This window comes from Acromyrmex echinatior, chromosome 1 (genome assembly GCF_024713525.1).
Source record: "Acromyrmex echinatior isolate Ae372 chromosome 1, ASM2471352v2, whole genome shotgun sequence".
Classification (NCBI taxonomy): domain Eukaryota; kingdom Metazoa; phylum Arthropoda; class Insecta; order Hymenoptera; family Formicidae; genus Acromyrmex; species Acromyrmex echinatior.
Window position 1 is genome coordinate 24708415 of NC_141852.1, and position 12762 is coordinate 24721176.

Here is a 12762-nt window from a genome sequence, read left to right on the forward strand (position 1 = left end):
TTTTGGACACAAAATTTTCAAAAGACTGATATATCCTGATGCGCCCCGCCTGATCCTGAGGCGAATTTGAAATCGATAAGCGGATTTATTTTTCTTTAGAGGGTGGGGTCTATTTACAAAATTTTACAATTTTTCCTTGAATAACATTTATTATAATTGTTTCCATTGTATCCTTTGTCTCAAAATATCACTGTTATAGCGCCATTATAGCGGTTTTCCTGTAAACGTTAATTAACGAATAAAAATAAAAGTGCGGAAAGGCCTGATATTCTAAAACTGTAATTATATTCTCGAGATCGATTGTACGCACACTCGATAAAAGTCACGCCTGACCGACAAACAAACGTTTTATACATTTTTTATTGATCTTGTAAAATATATACATTTCCGTAATAACTATTTTGCGAAATGCGCAATCGTACAATTAAATTTGAGAGCATTTTTGGGGAATTGGATTGACGCAAACGTTTAATTATGAACTTTAGAGAGATTGAAAAATTTAATTACATAGAGAGAGAGAGAGAGAGAGAGAGAGAGAGAGAGAGAGAGAGAGAGAGAGAGAGAAATGCAACTAGGTGCTTATTACAAATTCTCGTACATATCAAAACGATCGATACACATTCAATAAATTATTTCCTGAAAATAATTAATGCGAGTCGATGTTTATATAAATAAATTAGCTAAATATATAAATAAACATATTCTTCAGACGGTATCAGCAGAATTAATTAATTCGATTGTATATTATTATTTACCAAATACTGGAAGGACCAACACAGCGTTTGTATATTGCGATAGCTTAAGATTTAGAGACATTATTAATTTTTTTAAAATACTACAAACCTTTTAATTTATGTATTTTTATTTAGATATATTTTATATTTTATATTTTATATTGTAAGTTCATAACCGAATTTGTTAATATTAAAAATGACCCGATCGGATGTGAAATGTTTATTATAGACCATTGTTTTTGTTTATAATTTAACTATTTATATTAATAAAAAAATTTTTATATTAGGCTTGTAGCTCTCTTTCATATTATTATTTAATTAATTCGATATTTTTTATACGATTCATGTACAGAAACTAAGACATCAGTTGTAATAAAGGGTACAGATTTAACTGGCAATATCGTAGTTCAGGTGAGGATATTTGAAAAACACATTAATTAACTCGGAAATAGTCACTCAAGCGAAAAAAATGTAAATTATTGTAAAATACCTTGTATATTACATAACATATGTTTTTTCTTTTTGAACAATTAATATTGAACTTTTAAATATGCAATTCCATCAAAAATTCACAATACAAAAGCATTATTTAAAATCTATATTTTTAAAAAAATTATCACAATAAGCTACTTAACGTGCTTATTCCGTTAATATTTGTTTGAATTTTATTTACTCTTTTCGAAAAATTGTAAATCTATATCCATTCAAATATTAATAAAATACAAATCATAATGTAAAATATTATATACTATATATATATACATGTACATGTTTCCAATTACGAATAAAAGAAAAACAGTTAATAATATACAATATGTTGTAGGGATGCAGCGGATATCCGAAAAATATCCGGTATCCGGTATTATCCAGCACTTTTCTACTATCCGACCGAATAGCTGGATATAATTAGCATTCGGGAATATATCCAGTTAAAATTTGATATTATTAAATTGATGATTTTTTTCTTATACAAATGTTCTAGAAATAAGTATGCATATTCATGATGCTGTAATATCTCATACATTGTTGCAAAATTACAATCTTTTTCCCTGTAGGTCTTTTTTTTATTTTTTTGTTTTTTTTTTTAAAGACAATCCGGTCGGATATCCGGAAAATGTCGGATATCCGCCTCGAAGAAATGTTGCATTCTGTCCCGATAATTTTACGATACGGTGCATTCCTAATATGTTGTTAATAATAGTGATTTTAATTAAGGAGTGTAGAAACATCCCAGATGATTGTTTAGGTAAAAAAAAATTAAGTGACTATTCCCGGGTTAAGGCACGCCCTTCAGATCACTTTTGGATCAGTACCATCCTCGTGCCCGGTCGATATGCTAATTAGAAAGTTGGGCTCGAGAAGCGGTTGAAGCAAGAATTCAGGCGATGATCCCACGGGATATTAAAATGTTATTTTAGAAGCCGACTTTCTCGTCGACCTTCTCGTGCGGGATGTCTTCAATCAGCACGCTGTCTGTTGGGACAAGTTTGACCCGATCGGATGGTTTGGGTCTCATCAAAATGAACGGCAGCTCGGCCGTCAACTCGCCGCCCAGAGCTCCCAGATAAAGCTTGACCTTGACGGCATAGGATACGATGATGCCGAAAGTGTCGCGCACATCCGGCGAGGTAAGCAAAGTGCTGGACGCGAGGTCGCTCTCATCCCGTTTCATTATGCCATCGAGGGCGATGCCGCGACGATGCTTATTACTCGTCAAGGAAGGCTTCAGGTAAAGCACCTTTTGTAGAGTCGAACCAGGATTGATCGGGCAACCATCCTGCGTTTCAATCGCTTCTATTACGGTTCGGAATTGACCGTTCTGAAAGATCACTACGTCGATGCCCTGCTGCACCAACGCCTTGATCTTCTTCACCACCTTGTTGCTGTTGTTACGTACGCATACATTGATAGCGATTGTCTCGCCGTGATTGTACAGCTGCTTGTCCAGAGTAACCTCGAGCTCGAGCTCGCCCGGACTCAGCAGGAAGTCCTTGCGCACCACGGTACACGGCTGACGACCCTGCTTCGTGGGCGCGTACTGGATCTTGCGGATGCCCATCAAGACGGTGCTACGCTTGTGGGTCACGTCGGTCTCCGTCTCGCCACAGTATACCTTTACGTAGTAACTTACGCCACACGGCTCGCCGGTCTCGTCGGGTCCAGGTTGAAGAGTCACGCTAGGCGGCGCGCTCTGTGGGAATGTGAAGGTAAAGGGAATCGCATTCGAACCCAGTTTCTGCAACAACCTGTTCCAAAAAGACATATTCTTTTATCTACAGTTCTATCTACAGTTGACAAGTTAACTTCGCTTGTTGAAAGCGTTAAAATGATAACTTCATTACTCATTAGTATTCGGAAATTTTTTAGAATAACGTAAAAGGAAAACAATAAAGAAATATAACAAATCAAAATTAAAAATTAATTTTGAAATATTAGATATTTTTAAACATTGTTAAATATTGATTAACTCTCTTACTTAATTTTTAGTATATTATAATGAACACATTTTAGCAATAAATTCCATCAAGTAGTAACATTATAATGCTCCAGCAAATGCAGTAATATAATTGTAACAAAATGTGCTATACAGATTTATCATACTGTATTTTATGTCTGTGAGTCTAAATATTATTAATGGATATTTCTTACCTGTCTTGCAGCTTGGTAGAATTGGATTCGGGCTTCTTAATTTGTGGAAAGATCTGCTCTGACGCCAGGAAGAGATCCTTTTGGAAATTGAGACCCATCACTTCGTCCTCTTCGCGTCCGTAGCGAAAGCTGCACAATAGCTGGCACCATACTTTCCTGTCGCTATCCACATATTCCGGACTGATTAGGACTACACCGTCAATCGGTTCGGTACCCGACAGGTAGTCGATGAAGTCGCGTTTACCCAGGTAAACAGCAAGCTTACCATTGGGCGAACATTTTTTGTAGACCTTGAAATTCGCCACCATAGTAAAAATCTTTGTCTCTTCCGTTCAGACAAAATGAATAGATCGCCGAGCAATGGTTGGAGACTTATATACCAGGAATATACAGTGACGTATGATAAACTTTTAGGACTTCCTAAGGCGTTTAACAGAGTGGATGAGACGTTTGGATCGCACTCACGCGACGCTTTTCTGCGTTTCTGAGATATTTGCGTAGATTATTTTGTAATCTTTGGTGAAAATAAAGATTGGATCGTAAGTCAAATGTTGTAAAGAGAGAATGACGAAAGCGTAAATAGAGCTTCTAGAACGTGAAAATTGAGACAATGAAATGTAAAAGAAGAATAAACGTCTCTTTTTATGTTTCGTTATCTCAATTTTCATTTTCGAAAAGCGCTTTTTGTCCCATTTTATACATTTTATACATTTTATATAATACATTTCGACTTACCCTCCAATTTTTATTTTCACTGGAGACGTTTCGCTAATTTCTTTGCTGACAAATAAATTTTGAAAACATTATCATATTGAGAGAGAGAGAGAGAGAGAGAGAGAGAGAGAGAGAGAGAGAGAGAGAACAGGATAATTTTATTAGCATGTGCATGTTCTTACATAATATTGTTTAAGACTTCGATATCGCAACTTCGTGACTTTGACTTGCATGGTTGATCTATGAGTTTCTTGGGCTTCATTTCGACGTTGAAGGCTATCATATCTTAGTATATATATTGTATATTAGGTAATATGTATATCTCTTTCTCGAAATTTGTTTACCAAGAAATGAATTATCTACTTAGTTGGAATACATTTTTTCTTGATTTTGTTCTAAAAAATAAAGAATATTATTACAAAATGTATATTTACAAAATTCAACTTACACATAAAACTCAAAAGAAAATGCAACAAAAGCAGTTTTCTTTACTTTCTATTTTTATTAAAGTAAATATTGGGAATACAAATAAGTTTCCGCCGTTTTTTATCAAAAATTAAGCATTTATTGTAAAAGAACGGTACATAATGTTTTATTCCAAGTATTGTCCATTGCGAGCCATTACTTTTTCCCATCTTTCTGGTAGCATACGGATATCGCGTTGGAAGAACGCTTCATCTTTTAAGGCTATCCAATTGTCGATCCAATTTTTGATATCTTCATATGATGTGAAGTGCTGCTCAGACAGGCCATGCGTCATCGATCGAAATAAATGGTAATTGGAAGGGGCAATGTCTGGTGAATACGGCGGATGGGGTAGAACTTCCCAATTGAGTGTTTCTATGTAGGTTTTGACCGGCGCCGCAACATGTGATCGAGCATTATCATGCAGGAGAATAATTTTGTCATGCCTGGAGTAGTGGACGCGTTTTTCCTTGAGTGCTCGGCTCAATCTCATCAATTGTGTTCGGTAGAGAGCCCCAGTAAACGGTTTCGTTCGGTTTGAGCAACTCATAATATACGACACCAAACTGATCCCACCAAATACACAACATAAGTTTTTTTCCATGAATGTTCGGCTTGGCTGTCGATGTTGAAGCATGGCCAGGTGATCCCCATGATTTCCTCTTCTTTGAGTTATCGTAGTGGATCTATTTTTCATCACCAGTGACTATACGATGTAAAAAACCCTTTCGTTTATGCCTGACAAGCAGCATTTCACATATGGAAAATCGGCGTTCAATGTTTCTCGGCTTCAGTTCATATGGAACCCAATTCCCTTGCTTTTGAATCATTCCCAATGATTTCAAACGATGTGAAATTGCTTGTTGAGTCGCTCCTAATGCAAGTGCAAGTTCTTTTTGCATTTGGCACGAATCTTCATTCAATAATGCTTCCAATTTCCCGTCTTCGTACACTTTCGGTCTTCCGCTACGTTCTTTGTCTTCAACGTCAAATTCACCATTCTTAAACTTTTGAAACCACTCACGACAACTTCTCTCACTTAAGGTAGCCTCACCATATGCTTCTACAAGCAATCGATGAGCCTCAGCTGCAGATTTCTTCAAATTAAAGAAGTAAATCAAAAGTTCCCGCAAATGACGCTTATTCGACCCAAAACTCGGCATTTTCGCACAAAAAAAAATATATAATATGATGCTGATACAAAATCGCTAGTATTTCAAGGTTGTTGTTGACAGATGTCCAACCTTACGATATAACGTTTTACATCAGACAATTTTAACCATAGCTTGCTAGTGGCGCCGTCTTTTGTCAAATGGCGGAAACTTATTTGTACTCCTAATAATATTGGGTCATCTAAAAAGTATCCGCGGTTTTTTGTCACTAGATGTGTGTTGATGGTCATATATCTAATGACAAAATACCGCGGATATTTTTTAGATAACCCAATATAATACACAAAGATTAAAGAAGATCTAGAGAAATAAGAATTTTAATTTAATTTATTTATATAAAAAAAAAAAGAAAATTTATTAATCATACATTTATTAATCATTATTAAAAAAGCAGAATTGTTAATAATAAATGCTAATAAAAATAAATCTTTAAATTTTGTGTTATATAAATTTCATATTATATATTGTAAAAACAATATATAATATGAAATTTATATAACACAAAATTTAAAGATTTATTTTTATTAGCATTTATTATTAACAATTCTGCTTTTTTTGCAATATGTACTTTTTTACAATATCTGTGATTGATCGATTTTATTTTTTATGAACATAAAATTGAATTCTGATTTCTTAGATTTTCTATAAATATCTTTTTACTTTTGTATATATTGGGTCATCTAAAAAGTATCCGCGGTTTTTTGTCACTAGATGTGTGTTGATGATCATATATCTAGTGACAAAGTACCGCGGATACTTTTTAGATGACCCAATACATTCGCATATAATTTAATACTATGTAGCCACACGAATAACATATCCACTTCAACTTTTTCAGTCTAGTGTTAGAAAATAAAATTGAAGATAATTGGATGTGTTACCCACCGGGAAATTCACATGTTGATTACGTAGTTCAACGTGCACATGGAAGGCATTGAAGGCGCCACTGAACAAATTTTACACTTCGCAAAACGTGGGTAAACGTGGGTACGTCCACTCGCAAGGTTCTCATTGCTCTCAAGACTTCTCTTTATCTGGCAATTTGAGAGAATTGAAAGCCATGCTTTGCTGTGTTCAACACAGCTCCGTGCGATCTTCTAAAAATTTTCGAACACGGTAATATTTTGTTATCACGTGTGACAATTAATTCGAATGTCGAAGACAAGAATGTCGAAAAACTCGGATACTAATATTGTTGCAGTAAGTTTATTACAAATATGATCATCGTTTTGATATATTTTATTTGAATAATAATATATTCTTCTGCAGAAAAGTTTATTAATATCATTATTATTATAATCTGATATGTATGTAAAAATGCTCCTCCATGCTTCATGTCTTTATATCTTCTTTTAATTTGAGTTTAATAAGAAAAGCTGATGACATTTTTAATAAATTTTATAGAATTAAGAACTAATTTTATATATTATAGATGAAGTCAATGGCTTTAGCTATACCACCAGATTCTCCAAAGAAACCTGTAAAATCAACTGCAGTAGTGAAATATTCTGCTGTTCAAACACCAGCGACATATGCACAATTACAGTGCAACACAGATTTAAACCTTCCACCTAGTAATTGGCTCAGTAGCTCGGCAGAAAGTTATGGTCTGCAAAATGTTTGGTCTCAGAGTACAGGATTCTCCAGTTTTCGCATGGCACACATGTTTCCCGATTGCGTCGGTGAAGTGGATGTGGTATCAGATGCTGAAAATATAAAGAAATTACTCAAATTGCCTTACAATCATGATGTAATTTCGATGATGGTGCATCGTATCGAAAATACATTGTTGCTAGATGATTTTGACATACATAAATATCTGCTAAGACAAGCAGAAAGCGATTGGGAATGGTTGAAAAAATTCTTCTACGAGCATATTTTTCAAAATCTTGGTGACAAGGAAAAACGTCTCTTTCATAAGGCATACAGCAGAAATAGTTTACAGCAGAGAAATCTGGTATCGAAATTTCTATATCATTCTATAGTGCTAGCGGATAAAAACAAAGAGAGCGAAAAACCTCAGTTACCTGTGAAAACATTAGAGCCATGTTTACCTGAGCCTACACAAGAAGAGAAAGTACCTGATCCGAATTACAAACATAATTTTTCAAGAAATGTTGTATGGACATTTGAAAACATACAGATGCTTGTTGGAACAGACATGCCAATATTTGGCGGTCAAACACATCCATGCATAAGTTTACGACTGAGAGACATGACGAAGCCTATAAATGTCTTAACAGGAATAGATTATTGGTTAGACAATTTAATGTGTAATGTTCCAGAAGTAGTGATGTGTTATCATTTAAATGGTATCGTACAGAAATATGAACTAATAAAAACCGAAGATCTTCCAAATTTAGATAATTCAAAATTTAGTCCTAAAGTAATTCGAGACGTTGCTCAGAATATTTTAAGTTTCCTAAAAAATAATGCGACAAAAGCTGGTCACACTTATTGGTTATTTAAGGGTAAGTTTTAAACTTGGTACATGGAAAGTGTAAATAGAAATTTGTATATTAGTTTAAAAATATTTCATTCACATGCAATGTTTTTTTTTTTCAGGTAAAGATGATGATGTTGTAAAGTTATATGATTTAACATCATTGTGCAGTGATGTTTCAGAAGAGAAAGGACAAAATCCCTTTACTGTGCCTGTTGCAATGTTGTTATACAGAGTAGCTCGCAACATGAAATATTCTCCCGATTATCATCGCCATCAGGGTACGATTAGAATGCTGCTGAAAAATTGCGTTCAATTGCTGCCTAAAGAGAAATATCCGCAAATCGTTACATCTGCGCATTTTATGCTTTCGGATTTGTACATACCATCGGATACAGATCCAGTCAGTCCAGGGTTATCAGATCAAAGTGACGAAGAGGACATTCATAGTGAGTGTGGTGCGAGTCAAGAAAATGAAAAGGAAGAGGAAGAAGAAACTTGTGCGATTAAATCTTTGACCTTAGCCAACAGTAAATAAGTTTGACTTCAATTCTATTATTTTTAATATTTTATATAAAGATTAATATTAATCTTCTTATAATTTTAATATTATCATTCTTATAGTGAAAGAACAACGTGAGCAACCAAAGTACAAGGCACCTCCAATGTCTGGTACTGTAGAAGAGAGATGTCTATCTGGATTGGAACATGTTACGCATGGACTCGATTGTCTTCAATATTTTCCAACCGATGGCAACAATGATGAGGAGCAAAAAAAAACAGAAGAATATGAGAAAGAGAAAAGGAAATATGAGGAGATGCATCCTAACGTTGCGAAACCTTTCCAAGCGATTCCTATGCCTTACACCCCATTAAATCAGCAAAACAAGAATGCTATATTCGATAAAAGTTTGGAGAATCATAGTCTCGCGCATAAAAAGAAAAACAAACAGAAAAAGAAGAGAAGTGAAAAGAACATTACGAAGGAAGTAGCGAATGTGAATGCTTTGTTGTGTAAACCGAAGACAGAAACATTGCCAACATGGCAAGCACCAAAAAAAAGCGATAACATTTGTTGGAATGCTCATTTAAAAACATTATTATACGAGAAAGCATCTTTGATATTCGCTGTACTCGCTGAGAATGAATACGTAAATAAAAATTACGGTGCCTCCTTAAGATATATGCTGGAAGTATTGTATTGCCAGAAAATATTGGAAATTTTTTGCGGTATAAGAAACGACAAATCGCTCAGCTATTTATTAGGTCGTGCAGGAGATTGTTGTTTTATGACGGTGCAAGATTGGTGTAACGTTGAAAAGCATAGAAAAGATTACGATACGAAGAACGAAATGGAGGAGAAAGTAGTTGAAGAATTGTACAGTATGGAGGATCTGGATATGAGTAAGCATCGAAATGCACTAAATGAAAATAATACATAAACGGTCGTTACTAATGCGTATTTTATTACAGATGGTGCTGAATTATTACCGAAGGAATTAGGAAGTTTAGAATCTACATTGGTTTCATCATACAAATGTTACGAGCAAGCTCTATCTCTGGAGCCGATGGATATGGACAAAAATAACTTATTGAGACGACTAGGGAATATTCATAACGAGTTGGGTGTTCTTTACATGAATCAAGCGGGATGTATGTGAACTTTGCATACTTCAATAGAAGATAACAAGTACTTGTTTATTAATCAAGAAATTATAAATTTTTATAGCTCGATATCAGCAAGAAAATCAAACGGATGATGTATCGAATTTACCGGATGTAACTATACTTTTAACGCGTTCCTTGACTCATTTAGAATCTGGGGTTAAAGCTTTCGAGACTGTCCATGACGAAGCGAATCTGGCGCTTTTGCACTCTAATACCGGTCGACTTATGCGACTCTGCGCACATATGCATGGCAAACAAAACACGCAGGAGCGTCATTTTTACAACAAGGCACTCGTGAGCTATCAAAAGGCTTTGCAGGTTTTGGGCGATAGGAAAACAAATCCGGTAATATGGGACACGGTCATGTGGGATTTCTCAACAACGTTGTACACGAAAGCCACGTTATTGCAGGATTATCCTACTACTGAATATAAAGTACAGTAACTTAACTTAATTAATGTGTAATCTTTACTGTTGCTTAAATAATTGTTCTCGTCAACAATTTAATTATAAATTCAATAATAAATGCATTAAATTCTTTTTTACTTTCTTATTGTAGAGTGAAGAGGAATTGGAGAGAGAAGTAGTAGATACTCTCCAGAAGGCACTCAAACATTGTGATATAGATACACCGGGACCACGTCAGCCGGTTTATCAATTCCGCGCTGCGACCATTCAACATCGATTGGCTTCGTTATACCATCGCGTGTACAGAGAAATTGAATCGGATGCGGATAGTAGCAAGAAAAAGACGAGTTTGCAGTTGTGCAAATTGTATTACGATAAAGCAGCGAAGCTGTTGCTCTCGTTAGAGCAGAGCACGGAATATTTGACGGTACAAATGGAAAGAGTTGCCCTGTCGGAATATCAAGCGCGTAGTACGTCTTTCTTTTTAGAAAGTTATCATTCTTCCCGTCGTTCAAATTTTCTTTTGCTAACAGAATTTTTACGTTTACTTTTTCAGATGGCACTACTTTTAATAGTAAGTTAAAAGCATACCAAAATGGTCTGGAGTTAATATTACATTGTATACCTATTATGAAAATGTTATGCGAACGAGGTAATGCAACGAAACAAAAGACAATCGATAATAAAACAGAGAATAGTAATGCCGAGCACGAGAAAATGGTCGAAGAACAAAAGTTAATGGATGATGAGAAAAATCTCATAGTTCTGTTGGAACAGAGATTGCAGTTTCTTTTACGATCGTTAACCAAGCTATTTCTTAGTAAAAGTCCTGTGCACAATAAAAAAGAGTACGTTGCTTTAAATTTATTATATAATATTTCAAAAATTGTGAAAATGAAATTCATATTTTACTATTTTCTTTTTTTTTCATTATTTAATACATCTTGTTTTTAATGACATTTCAGGCATGAAATACTCGCAAATCTGTACAAGCAGTGTTACATCCGAACGTTACGACCGAACACAATGTCCGGATTTACTTTAGTACAACATATGACACAGCTTTTACAAGAACTCGATCTTATGTTAAAGCAAACAGAATTTTAACCCTAGGTATATATTCTGAAGTCTCTGAGAATCTGATAAAATTGTGAAATTTTATTATTGGATTTAGAATTAATAAATAAGGAGGTCATGTTTTTTGGTACTTATAAGTTTTAGATTACTATTGAGTGATAGACATATTTTTTTATAGTTTATTTATGATCGATTAAAAAAAACATTAATAACAATACAGTAATTTTCTCGAACATGATGAAAAGACTGACAGGAGGACCTAGGACCTCTTTGTGATAATAATACAGATAATCTTGTATACGAAAAAATAAGTGTGTATACCTAGGATTAATTAAAGTATGAATAAAAACCGTGTACAGTTAGCGACTTAAAAAAATAAAATTAAGAATATAAAAATCTTTCGAGAAAAGTAAACGTGTTTTTTTAATCTTTTAAAATTATACGATGTATGTATAAAAAAGAAATAAAGAATAACACTTATTGTTATATGTATAGATGTGATAAAACTCTTGAAGTGAACTCAATCCTTTTCATTTTATCAGCTGTTAAGAAGCAGTTCTACTTTACATATAAATTCAATCAATATTTAAAGATTATGCGTTTCGCGGGTTTTCTCTGTGTGCAGATCCATTCTTGGAATGCCAACCTTTGCAGTCCACTTTATCAGAGCGAGGAGCAATCTGATACTGTATCATCCTGATGAAGTGGACTGCAAGGTTCACGAAACGTTGGCATTTCAAGAATAGATCTGGACACGGAGGAAACTCGCGAAACACATAGGTAATCTTTATTGTAGAAAGCACCTGTGGAAGCCTCAAAGATACCAATCAATATTTATAAAATTTTATAAAATCAAGGTGTGGATGGGATAGAAGTTAGCCTCGAACACAGGAGCACCGATCTGTGCTCGATTTGACTGCTCTCGCACATAATCACTCTAAATCCTTAATGAATTTATATTAGATTTTTCCTTAGCAATCTCCCTCTTATTAAACCTTATTAACACCTAACTTTAGATGAAGATCTTACTTGGCGACAGGTTAATAAGATATATTGGCGTAACATTTTAATTAAAAGACAAGGTCGAAAGTTGAAGTTTAAAAGGTCACGGCACACACTTTCCGTAATCATAAGACGTACCGTAAGAATCAGCCAATTGGAATTAAGAATTCAAAAGAATTCTCGACTGTGATTGGCTCATTTTTACTGTACGTAAACGTACGTCTTATGGTCACTGTGGAAGGTGTGTGTCATGACCTTTAATCTATTGCTAAAGTCATCGAGGCTTCGTATATATTCTTCCTATACAAGTATGTGCCCTCGTGTCTCTTTTCTCCTAAAAGATTGATGACGATACGAGGGTTTGAATAAGTCTTGATATATAAGTTCCTGATATAGATGAGCGAGGCTGCACTCGATTCGACTCGGTCGA

The 12762-nt window shown here is 34.6% G+C and overlaps 2 protein-coding genes across 2 annotated transcripts; one reads left to right on the top strand and one right to left on the bottom strand.

Moving 5' to 3' along the window:
• Positions 1–129: 129 nt before the first annotated feature.
• On the bottom strand, positions 130–3873 carry Arr1 (arrestin 1). Its single transcript, XM_011052912.2, has 2 exons — positions 3384–3873; positions 130–2980 (listed from the first exon to the last, which is right to left on the bottom strand). The coding sequence occupies exons 1-2, from the start codon at positions 3689–3691 to the stop codon at positions 2149–2151; spliced, it is 1140 nt and encodes a 379-aa protein (XP_011051214.2). The 5' UTR covers positions 3692–3873; the 3' UTR covers positions 130–2148.
• Positions 3874–6671: 2798 nt separating this feature from the next.
• LOC105144177 (erythroid differentiation-related factor 1) lies at positions 6672–11822 on the top strand. The gene is made up of 9 exons (XM_011052911.2): positions 6672–6934; positions 7167–8205; positions 8300–8707; positions 8802–9581; positions 9651–9830; positions 9907–10280; positions 10405–10723; positions 10810–11101; positions 11219–11822. Exons 1-9 carry the CDS (start codon positions 6887–6889, stop codon positions 11358–11360), a joined length of 3582 nt encoding a protein of 1193 aa, XP_011051213.1. The 5' UTR covers positions 6672–6886; the 3' UTR covers positions 11361–11822.
• The last annotated feature ends 940 nt before the right edge of the window (positions 11823–12762 follow it).

What these genes read in the sequence shown, in the direction of transcription:
- Arr1 (XM_011052912.2), bottom strand. Translation starts at nt 3,691, where the DNA reads ATGGTGGCGAATTTCAAGGTCTACAAAAAATGTTCGCCCAATGGTAAG. An exon ending in TCTACCAAGCTGCAAGACAG is followed by an intron (nt 2,981 to 3,383) that starts GTAAGAAATATC and finishes TTTTTGGAACAG; the next exon opens with GTTGTTGCAGAAACTGGGTT.
- LOC105144177 (XM_011052911.2), top strand. Translation starts at nt 6,887, where the DNA reads ATGTCGAAGACAAGAATGTCGAAAAACTCGGATACTAATATTGTTGCA. An exon ending in ATCCTACTACTGAATATAAA is followed by an intron (nt 10,281 to 10,404) that starts GTACAGTAACTT and finishes TTCTTATTGTAG; the next exon opens with AGTGAAGAGGAATTGGAGAG. An exon ending in CCTGTGCACAATAAAAAAGA is followed by an intron (nt 11,102 to 11,218) that starts GTACGTTGCTTT and finishes ATGACATTTCAG; the next exon opens with GCATGAAATACTCGCAAATC.